At 48.2% G+C, this 18,067-nt stretch overlaps 1 protein-coding gene across 1 annotated transcript in view; it reads right to left on the reverse strand.

Moving 5' to 3' along the window:
• The window catches only part of ADGRD1 (adhesion G protein-coupled receptor D1), a 124,676-nt gene that overhangs the window by 47,223 nt on the left and 59,386 nt on the right, over positions 1-18,067 (reverse strand). The window contains exons 14-15 of the mRNA XM_036393616.2: positions 12,914-12,987; positions 10,934-11,057 (exon numbers count right to left, since the gene is read on the reverse strand). Coding sequence (XP_036249509.2) covers positions 10,934-11,057; positions 12,914-12,987 — 198 coding nt within the window. The remainder of the gene's footprint in view (positions 1-10,933; positions 11,058-12,913; positions 12,988-18,067) is intronic.

Genomic DNA, 18,067 nt, shown 5'->3' on the forward strand with positions numbered 1-18,067 from the left:
AAAAGTTCCTCCCACCCTTTCAGCCTAGGCTGTAGCAGCCCTTGCCCTGGGAGCTGCTGGAGGCCTGGCCAAAGCAGGGGATGGAGCAGATCCACCCTCCTGTGGCACAGCCCACTGCCCTCGCCCTGGGCTCCCTCCTAAGAGGAGTCACTACATTGCTTAACACTTCTGTTTTGGAAACTCACAGGCAAGCAAAAACTGCCTCACAAGCAAGCCTGAGAAAAGCTCCTGGAAAGACACCAGCTCAGACTGCAAGTACAAATCTTTCATTTATAATATTGTTCACAGAAAAAAAAAATAAAAAAAATAGAAAGCGCTATCTAACCCCTCTGTTTATAAATAACTGCAAGGAAGATGAAAATATATTATAATAATGAGATGGTACTTTTTGTAGCTGGAGGAGCTGGGAAAGGTCATTCAGGCTGAAAGCCTTATTCAGTAGGCTCCACAGGAAAAATCGTTTGTGTCTAGAGGGGAAAAGCTCCTTATTCCTGTGAAGTGACTGAGTGAGCACACACAGGAGCACAGCATGCCCTGGCCAGCCCAGGGCACCTGCCTGGTGCTCCCTTTCTCCAGGGCACATTTGCCCTCCTGCCCCTGTCCCTTTCCAGGTTACTCACCCCTCTCAGGGCACTGACTGCACTCTTCTGCTTGGCAAAGGGTGAACTTGGCCAAAGGAAAACACTTCCAACCTAAAATTTTCCCCTCACATACTGCAAATCATCTCTCTATTTCTGCCTTCAGAGGTCACGCATCAGACAAAGGCTGAGCTCAAACACTCCAACTAGGGCTTGTCACAGCTGATCCTGACAGCTGTACCAAGTGACAGCTTCACTATTTAGACACCAAAAGCAGTAATTTCACTGTCCACACTACTTTAGAAATCTCCTTTCCGAAAAACAATTCGTCCTCCAGAAAAAGGCATGTTCTTGAACCAAGAAAGGTTCCACAGCCTCCAAGGTGAGTCCTGCAAGCTGAGGAGGAGATCACAGCCCTGGTTTGTATTTCAGCCTCACTCCCTGGCACAGCCCAGGATACGTCTGCATGTGCCCATGAGTGGACACACTGCATTAGAGCAGGTGTTTGTTCACTGCTGGAAATGCCACGACAGCTGCACTCTGCCCTAAGTGCAGACAGAAGGTGAGTGAGATTTCCATCTCCCTTTTGGTCAGCTTTGCATCCCACAGGAAATCCCTGCAGTGCAGATGGATTTGCCTGTTCATTATCTGACAGATCTGCAGGGGCTGCCCAGCACTGAAATCCCCCCAAACCCTCTGCAAACCTGAGCATCCTCCCTGAGCGCTTCCTGGGGAGCAGTTACAGCCAAATCCACTGAAGTTGTACCTTTAAAATGTAATCTGAATCCAATTAAGAAAAGGATGAATAATTAACTTTGGCAGCCTGAGTGTCTCAGAGACATTAAAACGCTGGCCTTGGCTGATGAAGCTAATGGTTTTAATTGCCTCCAGAAAGGCTGCTGAAATTCAGTCTCAGTCCAGAGAGGCCTTTATTTATATGTTAAATAATAATAACAACAATACAAATCTCTGTTTTCCTTCAGCTTGCCAAGCACTTTGTTAGGTACAAAACATTCCATTTTTTAAAATGAACATCTGTGGTGAGTTCAGGAGGCTCACTCTGCTCCTGAGAGCACAGGGTGGATTTTGGTGGGGCCATGCTGAGTGGCACTGTACAATCACCACCCACAGAAAAGCCTAATTTGGTGCACAAACTTCTTTTCTCAAGCCACAATGCATCAGATACTGCAAATTTAAAGAAAAAATGGCCTCTGAGAGTCACAATGCAATCATCTTTATCAGCCATTTCCAGCAGAATTGTTTTTGAATTCCCCTTCTCTATTAACTCCACAGCTCCCAGAAATTTCCAACAAAGTGCTGCAGAGGGGGATTTTCAGGATTAAAGGCACATTTCCCTCCAGCCAGCCCAGCCTGGCGTTGCTTATTTAAAACTTTTCACTGTGACACAAAAAATACAGAATTTTCCAAATATCTCTGCCAAGATATTAATTGGTATTTTTAAATGCCCACATCATCTTTCAAAGTAGTTCTGGGCACTGTGTCATCAAACAGTAGGGGTTCTGCTCATTACAAATCTCAAAGTTCTTAATTCAAATGAAGCTTGAAGGAAGCATGGCAGGGAGGAAGGACTCAAGTTGTGAGGTGATATCAGATTATGAGAAAGTCTGGGGACTAGAAAAGCTGATATTTCCAAGTTCTTCTAAAATCTGTGAGTGCAGAGCAGGGTGGGGTTTTTTTCTGCCTTCCTTTCAAGTCTAAGCCTGCAGGAAATGTTTAGTGCTGTAATCACAGCAGATTATCCCAGACTCAAGGAGCTGCTCTGTGCATCCACCAGGGCTGGTCCAGCTGCCCTCTGCCCCAGCAGGAGCAGCTCCTCCTGGTCCCCATCCACCAGGGCTGGTCCCTGCTCTCTGCTCCTGCTCTGTGCATCCACCAGGGCTGGTCCCCTGCTCTCTGCTCCTGCTCTGCCCATCCACCAGGGCTGGTCCAGCTGCTCTCTGCCCTCCTCCTGTCCCATCCAGCAGCCAGACCCGAGTGCCCTGGAGAGCCCCACAGGGGGATCAGCCCCACAGAGGGGGGGATCAGCCCCACAGAGGGGGGGGATCAGCCCCACGGGGCAGTCTCCTGCCAGGCTGGGTCTGAGACCCCTCAGGGCAGCTGAGGACAGTCGAACACCAGCTCCCAGGACAATTCCATTCAATGAGCGTGTCCAGCTGCGTTTCCCCAGGCTGGGCTTTGGCTCCAAAGGGCCCGTTTGGATCAGGGCTGGCACTGGGTGGGGCTGTGCCCTGGGTGCCCCTGAGCCCCCAGCCCAGCCCTGGGGACAGAGAGGCCCCTGCAGGAGGCACAGCAGGCTCGGGCACAGAGTGACCACACCTAAGGAGAACAGTGATGGATAAAGGCGCTCATAACATTTCGTACTGCATGGGGAAATCCTTCAGTCAGCAAGGAGAACTGGCTGCCAAGTGGTTCAGTGCTTTCATTTCCACCACAGAAAGGAAGTCTGTGTTCTTTTGGTGAGTACTCTGATTAAAATAGGTACTCTATCATGCTTCTCAAACAAAGCAGTTATTTTGACAGTTATAGCACTCTTAAACATTTGTGCTTTTCCAAAATAAAAAGTCATTTTTGCTCTCCCCCGCTGAGTGAAATGCAGTAAGTGCCAAACAATTCCTGAGGAATTTGAGGGTTTAGTATCCTGCAGCACTAGCCCAACTTTTCCCTTGTAATTCTGTGGGATTAGGGACAACCAGAAATTCTCTAATTTCCTCCCATGGAAATCAACAGAGCTGTCCTGGCAGAGGGGTGGAGCAGCAAAGGAAGGAACAAACTCAAAATCAAGAAAATCAAGTTCAAATCAAGGGTTCAAAATCAAGAGCAGCGCTCGATTTTCAGGAAGATGAGCTCGGGTGCCCTAAGGACAAAAGGAATCTGAAACCCAATCCCAGCGTGAGAGGAGCTCCTGCACAGGGACAACAACCCCTGCCGTGAAATGGAGGGGCAAGGGGAGAGACCAGAGAGAGCAAAGAAAGTTTACAAAGCAGCACTGGAATCAACACCCAGGCTGATTTATCTTTGTTCACCTGATGGCTGAGCCTGTCTGAACTGTCTGTGGGGATCTTTTCAGTCACGCGAAATGTCACTGGTAATGAACAAGGACCAAAAAATCGCAATGCCTACCCAATTTTTAAATATGCAGCACAAAGAAAAATTACCGGACTTAGGCATTATTCTTTTTATGTTCCCAGCAATGAAAAGCATGCTGAGAAAAGTAATTATACAAAAATTACAAAACAGCAGAAATCAGAGAGTGCCACATTATTTCCATTTCATTGTCCTATTTGAGTGTGGAACTGGCTGAAAATTTTAAGAAAACAGCTTATGGTTTCAGACTGCTATTTTATTGCACACAAACTGCAGTGTTTGATTAATAACTGCAATATTAGATTTAGGAAACAACGCTCCAAACTGATAAATTACCCATCTATGCCCCATATTTTTGAAGCATTTTGCCATACCAGGACTTTTTCAAAACAGCCTTTATGAACATGAATTGATGCACCTTTTTTTCAATCAGCCATGCATTATCAAAACTCAGCTATAACAGTGAAAGCTAAAATAAAAACACGTCTATTGCCACAAGAAAAGAAATTTGGGATGATTTTCTTTTTGCAAATAGAAGCTCACAGATGAATACCCAAACCTTTTCAGAATCCTGGGCTCTCTAAAAATGCTAAGGGTTGTTTCTACAGTTCCACCATCAAGATCAGACAGTTTTAAGTATTTTCCCTGTATAAACACTTGTCTGCTTACAAGCCCATTGGTGAGCTGCTTGAACTCTATTGATTGATAGTCTCTTCTGAATCGTGAACAGGCTACAAATGGCATAAAAACAAAGTCATTTCTAGCTTTAGAAATGCAGAAAACGTGTTCAAAACCCCAAACAATTTCTACCACAGATTGTATAACACTACTGCTTAGCTGGAAATGTCCATCCACATCTGAACTTTATAGGAGCCATTTTTATATTCTCACAGTTGGAAAAGACAGCAAGAGGAAAAGCAGGAAAAAAAGAACAATTTAGAGAATGGTTTAGGAGACATAAATATTTCAGCTGTGTCCTGCACTGGTGTTCTGGGGGAGGAGGACCCAAGGTTCAAACTCTATTTTTCTGTGGGAGAAAATGATTGCTCTTTAAAAGGATTTTTGAACCCTGGGTCCCCAGGTGTCCACCATCCTTTAGCTGAAGTGACATTTTCGTGGCAGATGGTACAAATAGCCTGGCATGCTTTGTAGCTGTTGGATCACTCCAGAAACAAATCTGCCAGATGGCTGGCATGTTCCTTGGCAGGAGCAGGGGGCCCCTGACTGAAGGGGGGAGTGAAGCTGCCCAAAATGCAGCGCCAGCATCTGAACATTCGGTGAAGCCCTTTTTGCTGCAGCTCTGGGCTGGGCTGGGTTCCTGCTGTCTAGGAAGGAGAGCTCCTGTCTGAGTGTGTGCCAGGGGCTGCTGCTCTGCCTCTCCTGACCCTGTCCCTGCCGCCAGGAGCCCCAGCACAGAGCTGGGACCCCAGGCCCGAGGGGATGTCCCATGTCCCATCCAGCAGGACACTGCTGCAAACCCCTCAGGCAGCTCCTGGCCCTGCCCCACAGGGAACAAACACATCCACGTAAATGGGCTCCTTCTCTCTCCCACCACAGGCGCACAGTGTTTGTGCTGGGTGGGGGAAAGCCTGGAACTCTGCTCTGTGCACCAAGGAAGGAGAAGGACAGGAGCTCCCAAGGGCAGCTGCAGCAGTGATCTATTTGCTACAGGGATTTCTTTCACCACCTCTGGTTCCCCATCAGAAGGAAAAGCTTGATCAGAGCAAACCCTTCACGTCTGCATAGCCCCTGTGAGCCAGTGTGTGCTGGGAGATGGCACTGAGCAATCCCCAGCTCCTGTGAGTGTCCCACACCAGTGTGTGCTGGGAAAGGGCACTGAGCAATCCCCAATGTCAGCCCCTGTGAGTGTCCCACACCAGTGTGTGCTGGGAGATGGCACTGAGCAATCCCCAGCTCCTGTGAGTGTCCCACACCAGTGTGTGCTGGGAAAGGGCACTGAGCAATCCCCAATGTCAGCCCCTGTGAGTGTCCCACACCAGTGTGTGCTGGGAAAGGGCACTGAGCAATCCCCAGCTCCTGTGAGTGTCCCACACCAGTGTGTGCTGGGAGATGGCACTGAGCAATCCTCAGCTCCTGTGAGTGTCCCACACCAGTGTGTGCTGGGAGATGGCACTGAGCAATCCCCAATGTCAGCCCCTGTGAGTGTCCCACACCAGTGTGTGCTGGGAGATGGCACTGAGCAATCCTCAGCCCCTGTGAGTGTGCCACACCAGTGTGTGCTGGGAAAGGGCACTGAGCAATCCCCAATGTCAGCCCCTGTGAGTGTCCCACACCAGTGTGTGTTGGGAGGTGGCACTGAGCAATCCTCAGCCCCTGTGAGTGTCCCACACCAGTGTGTGCTGGAAGGTGGCACTGAGCAATCCTCAGCTCCTGTGAGTGTCCCACACCAGTGTGTGCTGGGAAAGGGCACTGAGCAATCCTCAGCTCCTGTGAGTGTCCCACACCAGTGTGTGCTGGGAAAGGGCACTGAGCAATCCCCAATGTCAGCTCCTGTGAGTGTCCCACACCAGTGTGTGCTGGGAGATGGCACTGAGCAATCCTCAGCTCCTGTGAGTGTCCCACACCAGTGTGTGCTGGGAAAGGGCACTGAGCAATCCCCAATGTCAGCTCCTGTGAGTGTCCCACACCAGTGTGTGCTGGAAGGTGGCACTGAGCAATCCTCAGCTCCTGTGAGTGTCCCACACCAGTGTGTGCTGGGAAAGGGCACTGAGCAATCCTCAGCTCCTGTGAGTGCCCCACACCAGTGTGTGCTGGGAAAGGGCACTGAGCAATCCTCAGCTCCTGTGAGTGTCCCACACCAGTGTGTGCTGGGAAAGGGCACTGAGCAATCCCCAGCCCCTGTGAGTGTCCCACACCAGTGTGTGCTGGGAGGTGGCACTGAGCAATCCTCAGCCCCTGTGAGTGTGCCACACCAGTGTGTGCTGGGAAAGGGCACTGAGCAATCCTCAGCTCCTGTGAGTGTCCCACACCAGTGTGTGCTGGGAGGTGGCACTGAGCAATCCTCAGCCCCTGTGAGTGTGCCACACCAGTGTGTGCTGGGAGATGGCACTGAGCAATCCCCAGCCCCTGTGAGTGTCCCACACCAGTGTGTGCTGGGAAAGGGCACTGAGCAATCCCCAGCCCCTGTGAGTGTCCCACACCAGTGTGTGCTGGGAGGTGGCACTGAGCAATCCTCAGCCCCTGTGAGTGTGCCACACCAGTGTGTGCTGGGAAAGGGCACTGAGCAATCCTCAGCCCCTGTGAGTGTCCCACACCAGTGTGTGCTGGGAAAGGGCACTGAGCAATCCTCAGCTCATGTGAGTGTCCCACACCAGTGTGTGCTGGGAGATGGCACTGAGCAATCCCCAATGTCAGCTCCTGTGAGTGTCCCACACCAGTGTGTGCTGGGAAAGGGCACTGAGCAATCCTCAGCTCCTGTGAGTGTCCCACACCAGTGTGTGCTGGGAGGTGGCACTGAGCAATCCCCAGCTCCTGTGAGTGTCCCACACCAGTGTGTGCTGGAAGGTGGCACTGAGCAATCCTCAGTCTCACTGACCTGGCCAGAGCTGTCCAAGAGCTCCCTGCAATCTCCACCTTCTGATTGCCTGCTGACCTTAATTACACCCCTGACACTTCCTAAAGGCAGTCAAGGGTTGAACATGCTCCTTCAGGAACATTCTGCTCATCTGCAGTCCCATTTTACCTTCAATCAACTCATTTATTTGTTTAAACCAGTTGATGACCACTGATCTCCAGAATTCAAAATAAATGTTATCATTCTCAAGTGAGGACCAGCAAGATAAACGAATGTCAGCAAGCAGGAACGTGGGCCAGGCTGCTGCAGACACAACCCCAGAGTGATGGAACACAAACCACTCCAGCCTGCCCTGTGCTCCAGCCCCTCAGCAGGCACCAGGCAGTGCCAGGCTGGCAGCTGAGCACCACATGCCCGGGAGCTTTCCAAGATGGTCACTTCAATCCTGAGATAAACTTGTTACAGCTGCTAATGCCCACACCTCTGGAGGCTCTGAGCTGAGCTCATCAGCAGCATTGTGTGTGTCCTTCTTTCACAATCACCCTGGCTTCAGTGCCTTAGGGCTCCTGCTGAAACCAGGGTAAGATCTGGAGTGCTGTGCAGCTACATTTGCAATCTGAGCTCAGTTTTAACTAATTCACAGCCTTCAAAGCTCTCCCCACCCTGGTGCAGATCCCACAGACATCAGAGTGATGGTTCATTTTGCCACGTTTAAATTAATATCCCAGAATTTCAGATTTTCCTTTGCCACTAGTCTCTTTCAATTCCTTTCTCTGAATGTTGGAATAAAAATGATTTTTCGTCTCAGCAGATTTCAGCCTTTGGAGATTACCTCCAGCTGGCAGACAGTAGAACAGTGACTGAATTAACCTGACCTGTTCTGAGCAAAGATCAAGAAGGAAAATGGAGAACTCACAGCTTGTTCTCAAGAACTTTCTGGCATTTCTGTGCTCCCTAGAAATTACACCCACCTGACAGTCTGTGCCACAAATGTCTGACAGTTCCTCAGCACCCCTCATCTCAGCATTTCAAGCGTTCAAGAGACAGCAGCAGGAAGTGCAAGGTGCCCTTCAGTTTTGTTCCCACGAATGTCTCAGTGGAATAAAATGGAATCCATGTGGGACACTGTAATTCCTCCCCAAGGCAGGTGCCTAAATTAATAACACAGTTCTGCAGTGCTGAGGAACATAGGGCATGGATGGGCACAAGAAAGGCACAGGATGAGTTTGTGAAGGTGAGAGGGCAGCAGGAGCAGGGAGGGAGCTGGGGCAGGGCCACAGGGGCTGCCAGGGACTGGGTCCTGCTGCACTCTGCAGCTGGAAAAAGCCACATTTAACCAGTGAAGGAACAAATTTAACCAAATTCAACCAAAAGCCACATTTAACCAACGAAGGAACAAATTTAACCAAAAAGCCACATTTAACCAGTGAAGGAACAAATTTAACCAAATTCAACCAAAAGCCACATTTAACCAACGAAGGAACAAATTTAACCAACGAAGGAACAAAGAGAAGGACTTAAGCAAGAAGATTCTTGCTGGAATTCAGCACAACTCAGGGACACCTTGGCTTTCACTGAACCCCTGACCCTGATTCCAGAGCTGGGGCTCAGGGACACCTCAGCTTTGGCTGGACCCCTGAGGGTCCCGTGCACTCCAGCTGGGAACAGCAAACTCTAGAGAACTGCAAAGCCACGTTAATGGGAAGCTCATGGCCTTTTTTTGGTTTTGAGCAGAAGGAAAATCGAAGTGAGGAGGAGCTGAGGGACTCAGAGCTCTGATCAGCCTGAGCTGCTCCCAGGAGCTCCTGGATTTCCCCAAGGGCTCTCCCTGGGGATGCTCTCCCAGCTCTGAAGCTGCTGCACGTGCACTGCTGTGTGCTGCATCTCTTTATCCCTGTCAGTATCCCCCTTTTTAGAGCTTTAATTGTTTTCTGTGCACCTGCCTGCCTTTCTGCAAGGGCTGGCAGAGCTGTGCACCCCTGGTTTTGCTGCATGGAAGGCTCTGAAGGTGCCCCTGGAGGGGCCTCTGCTCCCCTGAGAGCTGCTTGTGTCTGTACCCTGGGGACAAAGGGAATGGCACTTTCCACAGGAGAAGGGAAGTGTAAAACACCCAGACAATTCCCATGAAAAGTTAATTCCCCTTTTTTTTTTTTGGTACCAAAATACAGCTTTTGATTAAAAAATCTACAGTTTTCAGGCAGTTCATTTCCAATTGCTTATTTCCATTTTTTATGAAAAGCAGACCCTTTTGGGTAATAATCTAATTTTTTCCAGAATCTGGGGAAAAATAAACATTCTGTCAAAAACAGTGTTCATACAAAAAAATGTGATCCATTTCAATTTGTTTGGCCACAGATGTATTATAGCTGTGTAAACAGAACTGTTCAAAGGTGGCAGTTGCACACTCCCACCCTCTTTTACTTGCTTCATATTATCTGTGCACCTCCTTTATGAGAGGAAGATTAAAATATACAAAAGTTCAAGATCAGATATAACATCACTGCAATAATGTCTTGGAGCATTTGTTCCAAGGGGTGATTTAAATGGGCCCTCTGAACCTTGGCTCATGAATTTCTGAACATGGTGAACAAACACAAGGATGTGCTCAAAACCCACAGCATTTCAACATTTGCTTAAGAGGGTTCCAAGGACACCTGGGAGAAGTTTCCAATTGTCATGTTGGCTCAGCAGGGTTTACTCAGCAAGTGTTTTGGGCATTTGTGGCTGCTGGCACAGCTCGAAAGGCAGAAATTCTGTCTTGCCTGACTCATCTTCATGCCAATCACACAATGAAGGTAACAGTTCTTTTCACTAGTTAGAAAAATCAGTACCAGAAGAAAATCCTAAATGGTCCATTTAAAGGAAATGTCTTGGACTAAGGTTTGGGATGAGATTTTCCTTTTATCATAAAGGGGAAAACAAAGCTGTGGAAAAACATTCTGGTGGATGGAAATGCATCAGACCAAAAACTCAAGGAGAGAGAAACTATTGAAAATGGAGCTATTACAGGACTGTGAGGCACTGGAAGGTCCATTCACATCCAGCCTTTCCCAGTTATGTGTTTCAGACCTCTTAAGGAAAACCCGATTCCAAAGAATTCTGTATGAAATATCTTTGATCTCTAATTACCAATATCACATGATACTAAAACTTATGGCAGCATCCCATTAATCATCACAATCCTAAATCTGTCCAGTTGAAAGCTGGGCCTTTCAGAACTATTCCCAGTGGAGAACCAACCAATCTTTCAGTGACATTTAATTGGTGCTGTCCTGTTTAATCCTGGCTAATTCCCTGAATGCTGCTCTTTAAACAGGGTTAATAATAGCACATTTCTCCCAAGACATTTCTGTCTCACAAGATGGGAGGTCTTGAGGCAAAGCTGCATTTTATTATCAGCCTGAAGAGTTCCTAGAAAAATTGTACTTGGAAACCAGACAGGGTCATTAGGTGCTTCACAAGCAATAAAGAGAATAATGGATAGATAAAAACTGGATGGCCTGAGGAAGCCAACCCCCCTTCAAGTGGACAGACTGACACAAAGGGCTGGGGTATGAATTAACTAATTAAACTCTCTGGACAACACAACAGAAACAAGAAATAAACCCAAGCTGGGTACAAACGCGCCCAGTTTCAGGCACTTAGGTGATGAGAGGATGTAACTGATGTATTTATGGTTCATTTCTAGCAGAGTCACTGCCCTGCCGAGTCTCACCTTCAGAGGCACCACTTGCATCAGGATGGCGAAGTTGGTGAGGTGGTTGCAGAGGCACACGGAGTAGTTGAGGTCCCCACTCTGCCTCACGCAGCCCTCGTTGGACCAGACGCCAGTTCCATTGCTGGGAACACAAAAACCAAACGTTACCCCTGCCAAAATGCACCTGCTGGAGGCTAATTTCACATGCCCCGTGCTGCACAGGAGATGGAAAGCTCTGGAATCATCTCAGGCTGGAGACCCCCCAACACTGGGAGTGCCCTCTCAGCTCCATCACAGAAACAGCAAAGGAAAATATTCACCAGGACAAAGCACAGATCAGGCCCCTCCATGAACATCTCTAGAGATCTGTTCCCAGTTTTATAATCCATGAATGATAACTGCATTTACGTTACATTTTGCATCTCATTTATGGCACTTCACCCAGACCCAGTTCTGAGAACTGTAGTACCAGACAAGTCAATGATCCTGCACAAGCCCCAACATCAGAGTGTGTTCTGTGCTGCCTGACCCTTGCCCGGTGTCACAGCAATTCAGGCTGAGAGCCCCAACTCCAGCTTCCCATCCCTGTCAGTTCTGTCCCTGCACCCAAGGGGCAGCTCCGGCCCCGCTGTGGGGATGGCTGGGCAGGGTGTGGGGGCTGCTCTCAGCATCCTCAGGCACTTTGCTCTTTGCTTTTGAGCAGCCATCCTCTTGAGTTTGCTTTGCCTGGGACAAGCCAGAATTGCCCGTGCCCTGCCAGCCTTGGGGTGGGGACCCAGAAGCCTCAGGCAGCACAGGCCACCCACCCCACCCTCGGACAGGAAATATTTATCTCTTCTGGTGCTTCTCTGGGTCCTGCCGATGGACTGAGGGACCTGTGCTCCCCTCAGCGCCTGCTTTAAAGAGAGGTATTACCTCATTCTCCTGCCCTTCAGGACCTCCTTGAGTTCTCAGAGAGACTCTGCTGTGGGGCAGAAACCAAATTAGCCACGGTGCACAGGGAATAAACCCATCCTGGCACAAGGAGGCTCATCTGGAAGAACAGATTTCACAGCTGGGTTTGTATCCTCACAAAGGCCCCAGCCCCAGCGGAGAGCATTGCCCCCGCCACATTCATGGGCTTCATAAAACCTGCTTCTAATTGATCCTAATTTGTGAGTAACCATAACAACGAGGAACTGCCAACAGCTGGGGCAGCTCAGCACAGGTGAACAAAACTTCAGGGGAACAATTATTGTGACCTTCCCAGGTGCATGGTGCTCAGGAGGGATCACAGCATCCCACACCATTGCTGCAGCAATTAGGCTTGCACTGTTACAGCTCAAAACCCGTTAAAGCCATGAAATTAAAAATTCACCATTCATATTCCTTCTCAATGAGTTCACTAAGAGCCATGCATTTCAAAAGGAAAGAAATAAATGTATTCAATGCAAAAAAAAGAAATAAAAAATAAAAAGCTACTGCTTTTCCATAGCCCTTATTTTCTGAGTGAAACTCTTATTTTCTGAGTGAAATTCGAGGTGATATTTATTTCCCCTTAATTCTAATTTGCATTCAAGATGGATCATTGCATGATGTTTATCCATTCCATGCATTGGCCAGAATTCCCAGCTCTGAAATACTGATTTCACAGGCTGCTGTGGCACAGAGCCAGTGAAAACAGAGGCTGTGCTGGAGCTTTGCCACCCTGGAACATCCGAGCAGGTGCCCAAGTGGACACACTCACAAAACGAGATAAGCAGGATTTGGATCAGGCTGCAACTCTGATCACAAAATGTTTCCAGTTCCCAATTACCACCCAACCCAGGGGCTGGGAATACCAGGTCTCCTATGGGTGGTAAGAAGAAACAATCAGATTGTGGCTTTTATAAGCCAGTGGTTCCACTTCTTTAACCATTTCCATGAATGAAAGGAAGCAAGAAGAATATAGATAATACACAGCATCACAAAGTGTAATTTAATAAAACCAAGTTAAAGAATTTGAATTATGCAACGTACCTATAATCCAGAAATGCACAGTAAAGATGAACTCTGTTGCTTTTGTTTAGTGCTTGGCTGTATTGTCTGGGCGTCTGCAAGAGAAAAACAGAAACCCTGAAGGAACATTTTAAAAGGGCTAAATTCCACTATTCAGCTATTTCACATTCTCATTGCTACCATAATTTCAGGAGACTGATCAGAGATTAACACACCAGAACTGGCAGCGAAATTGTTCAGTCCTCACATCTTCAACACAAGCTCCAAACATGCAAAGATGGTATTCAGTCTTAATTTTACACACTGGGATTAAACTTTTTCTGCTCTGAATGAGGAATCTGTGCCTCCTTTAAGCAAACAGCAAACCAGGATCACTGTTGTACATAAGCACAAACACTTGTGTTCATTTCTGCAGGACTGGGACATCACTCCTCAGCTATGCTTGGCTTCTTTGGGTTCTGTTCATCGTTTGTTCTCACTGCGCAATAAAAATGTCGCATTTTACGATTAATAACTCTGAAATATGTGCACTACAATGATCAACTCCCAGACATTTTCTTTCCACAACAGCAATTATTTTAAAACATACATTCAAACTGAAAGAGCCATGCTGTAATTCAGGATTTTATTTTAGCACACCTCAGCATTATAATGACATAATTTCTATCTTCCATAAACAGGTTTAGCAACTAACTCAATCTCCTGTATTCCAGAAGCTTTGAGATCCCATTCTCCACTCCGTTACATGAGCTTGATGACAAAATTATTCAAATTATATTGGAGTGAAGTAACAGTTTGTTACAGACAAAATATGCAAACTAGAGGATTTCCAGTGTTTGTTCAACCCTTTCTAATACATAAATCCCTAAAGTCCACATTATGTGGGCCCTGCCTTATGGCAATTTTTTAATTACAAGAGTCTTCAACATAAAACAATCACTGGTGAATTAACAGCTCTCGGATTATTGCGACACAGCTCTGCTGTCAAGACCAAAGATAATCAAGTTCTGCTCTCCTTGTTTTAAGGAATGAAGAAAAAACCCCTCCACCTCATCCTGCTGAAACTCAACCAAGTACAAGAAGTTCCCGATGCAATTCTCGTCCCTCCGGAGTGTCAGGCACAAGGTAGCACAGCTCCCTCCTGCCTGGAGATAACCAAGAATTCCTGCCTGGAGATAACCAAGAATTCCTGCCCAGCCAGGGCCTGCAGGGCTCCTCCTGAGCGCCAGGCACCTCCCAGCTGTGCTGCAGATGAGGACATTCCCCGCTCAGCCCACCCCTCTGCACAGCATAAAGGGAATTCTCTTATCTCCCTGAGCACATCCTTGGCCCAGGCCTGCAGCTCCTGGCCTCAGCTCTTCCCCAGCCCTTGTCCCAGGATGGGGCTGCAGGGCAGGTGCTTTGTGAGAGAGGACTGTCCCTCCAGCACTGTCACTGTCACATCAGGACTGTCACTGTCACAATCAGGACTGTCACTGTCACATCAGCATTGTCACTGTCCCCCCAGCACTGTCACTGTCACCCCAGCACTGTCACCCCAGCACTGTCACTGTCACCCCAGCAGTGTCACTGTCACCCCAGCACTGTCACTGTCACATCAGCATTGTCACTGTCACCCCAGCACTGTCACTGTCCCTCCAGCACTGTCACTGTCACATCAGGACTGTCACTGTCACAATCAGGACTGTCACTGTCACATCAGCATTGTCACTGTCCCCCCAGCACTGTCACTGTCCCTCCAGCACTGTCACTGTCACATCAGGACTGTCACTGTCACATCAGCATTGTCACTGTCACCCCAGCAGTGTCACTGTCACAATCAGGACTGTCACTGTCCCTCCAGCACTGTCCCCCCAGCACTGTCACTGTCACAATCAGGACTGTCACTGTCCCTCCAGCACTGTCACCCCAGCACTGTCACTGTCCCTCCAGCACTGTCACTGTCACAATCAGGACTGTCACTGTCCCCCCAGCACTGTCACTGTCCCCCCAGCACTGTCCCCCCAGCACTGTCACTGTCACAATCAGGACTGTCACTGTCCCTCCAGCACTGTCACTGTCACATCAGCATTGTCACTGTCCCCCCAGCACTGTCACTGTCACCCCAGCACTGTCCCTCCAGCACTGTCACTGTCACAATCAGCACTGTCACTGTCCCCCCAGCACTGTCACCCCAGCACTGTCACTGTCCCCCCAGCGCTGTCACAATCAGGACTGTCACTGTCCCCCCAGCACTGTCCCCCCAGCACTGTCACCCCAGCAGTGTCACTGTCCCCCCAGCACTGTCACTGTCCCCCCAGCACTGTCACTGAGCAGCAGCTGTGCTCAGTGATGTGACATCCACCATCTCCACCATCTCTCCTGAAGTGAGCAACCCAGAGATTACAAATTATTTCATTTCTGTGACAGCGGCTAAAAAACCATAGAAAGGGAGAGAGAGAAAGATCTGCTGTAATAACAGCAAAGATGGAGCAATAACTGCCATTTCTGATCTGTAAGATTTCTCTAGATAAATCTGGATTCTAATACTCTAAATGGAAGGAGCACCTCAGGGTCAGGTTGGAAGGAGACATGGTACTGCACTCGTGCATCTTTTACACAAATAAATCCCAGATGTATCTTTTACCCTCAATTACACTTCTCTGGCAAGGAACAAGTCCTTGTTTTTCTCCATCTTAACTCTAAACACAGATGTCACTCATTAGACAATGAACCACACCAAGCGAGGCTCTGACCTGTCCAGAGCTGTGTATGCACTCAGATGGAGAAAGAGTAAGTAAATAATAATAATGAAAAATAGATAAACAGATTAAAGAATGGCAAAGAAGGGTCTGTCCTAATTTGCCTTCTTATTTCTCCTAAAGAATCTGTCCGTGTTTTGTCACCCATTACATAATCTCCACAAGGCTTTCCAGAGCCATTTATGATAACTGCATAAAACTCTCACCTTCTGAGGCTTCCCTGAAGTTCTGCAGCAGAACTGTCATTAGGATAGAGAGCCCCCAACACGTAAGAAACTGGCTGCCGAGGAATAAACTCCCTCTGATCTTCAACAGCTCTACTTCAAAGTACTCTCTAATCTATGAAAAAGGAACTGACTGTACCTCAATATTGCCCTTTTAAAGTTAAACTGTGTGTGACAGCTTGGATGTGGCTTGGATCCTGTAGAACTGAGGATATTGATTTAATGACATTGATAACAGAAAGCTTAAAATACAAGCAGGCCTTTACACTAAAAGATTAAGTCACTTGAGTGTTTATTAAAAGCCTGTGAAAGGACAGTTTATGAAGCTTTCAGGGGAGGGAAAGCAGCAGCACACTGAGTAATCCAGGATCTGTGCGTGTGCTCCCCGTAATCCAAATTATTCAAATCACTCCTTCTGCATGGAGAGGGCCACATGCAGCTTCTCCCAAAAGGAACTGCACTGAGAGAGGAAAAATCCCATTGAAAGAGGCACCAAAGCAGGGCAGAGTCAGTGCCTGTCTGGGAGCCTGTGCCCTGAGGAGGGACTGGTGGGACCCAGCTTGGGAGGGTTTTTCCTGCCTGAACAATTCTGTGTTGTCTGTCTGTCTGTCTGTGTGCAGACCCTGAGGGTCTGAGGGTCCTTTCCAGCCTGAATAACTCTGTGTTGTCTGTCTGTCTGTCTGTGCTCACACCCGAGGGTCTCAGGGTCCTTTCCAGCCTGAACAGTTCTGTGTTGTCTGTCCGTGTGTCTGTCTGTGTGCACACCCGAGGGTCTGAGGGTCTTTTCCAGTCTGAATAACTCTGTGCTTGTCTGTCTGTGTGTGCTCACACCTGAGGGTCTGAATAACTCTGTGCTTGTCTGTCTGTCTGTCTGTGCTCACACCCGAGGGTCTGAGGGTCCTTTCCAGTCTGAACAATTCTGTGTTGTCTATCTGTCTGTCTGTGCTCACACCCGAGGGTCTGAATAACTCTGTGTTGTCCGTCTGTCTGTCTGTCTGTGCTCACACCCGAGGGTCTGAATAACTCTGTGCTGTCCGTCTGTCTGTCTGTGCTGCCCCCACGGCTGCCCAGCAGCGCCCAGGGCCCCAGGGCTGCTCCCAGGGATGTGCAGGGATGCGGGGGTGACTCCAGCCCTCCTGGGAGCCAGGCACAAGCCATGCTGAGAGGAAGAGGAGGCCAGGAAAGGGGGGCGGAAAGGGCTGCAGGAAATGTCAGAAGACAAGTGCAGAAGGAAAACAGGCAGCAGCTGCTGCTGGGAAGGCTTGCCAAGGAAGAGGAGCCAGGCAGAGGGTGGGGTGAACCTTCATGAGATTAGCTCGCCTCTCCTCTCCTCCCTGGATTCAAAAGGCAAATATTCAGGCACACAGAGGCGGCCACCAGGAGTGGAGGGTGGGCACCTTCCCTCTGCAGTGTGAAAGGGAGGGACCTTTGGGGCAGGGCTGCCACTGACCTAAACTCAGCAGCTCCAAGCCCAAGGAGCTGGGCTTCCTCTCATCCAAAGCAGTGGACAATTTACCCCATCAAGCTCAATTTGGAGCCCACTTGTCTCTGTTTCCTCATTCATGTGCATATGGTTCAAAACAAATTTTAATTCTGTTTTATGGATTAAATGAGAGACTAAAATGATGCATCTAAGGTAAGGATTTCCTGTCCTCACAGTGACATCCTGGCTGTTAGCGTGACCTATTCAGGTTCACACGGTTTATTGACTTTCCTTTCCACCTATTTCTCCTAATTGCCCAGAAGATTAAAGCTTTAGGGTACATTCATCTACTCAGTTACCTGGAAAAAGACAGACAGAAAGAAGAATCACCCCTGTCTGTGGTGGCTGAATTGGCTGTTTTCTTCCAAGCTCTGAGAAATCTGCATTGCAACAGATTTGGGGCTCAGATCTGCCAACTATTTTAATTTAGAGTCCATTTGACTGATTCACCCTAAGATGTAACTAGCATATGTAATGAAAAAAAAATGGCAAATTGCACAAAAAGGAATTTAGGTTATGAATAGGGAATTAGAGTGTGTTATGGATAAAAGCCAGACTTTCAGATGTTTCATTGTTGTGAACAGAGCTGTGCCAACACACACTTTCTGAAGCAATGAACACAACACTTTCCAACAGGAAAGTTTGCTGAATGTATTTCCTAATGGGACAATCATACAGTTAAAAAAACTGCATGAAATCACCAAGGGTGGGAAGCTGTGACAGACTG

Source organism: Molothrus ater, chromosome 18, assembly GCF_012460135.2.
Source record: "Molothrus ater isolate BHLD 08-10-18 breed brown headed cowbird chromosome 18, BPBGC_Mater_1.1, whole genome shotgun sequence".
NCBI lineage: Eukaryota > Metazoa > Chordata > Aves > Passeriformes > Icteridae > Molothrus > Molothrus ater.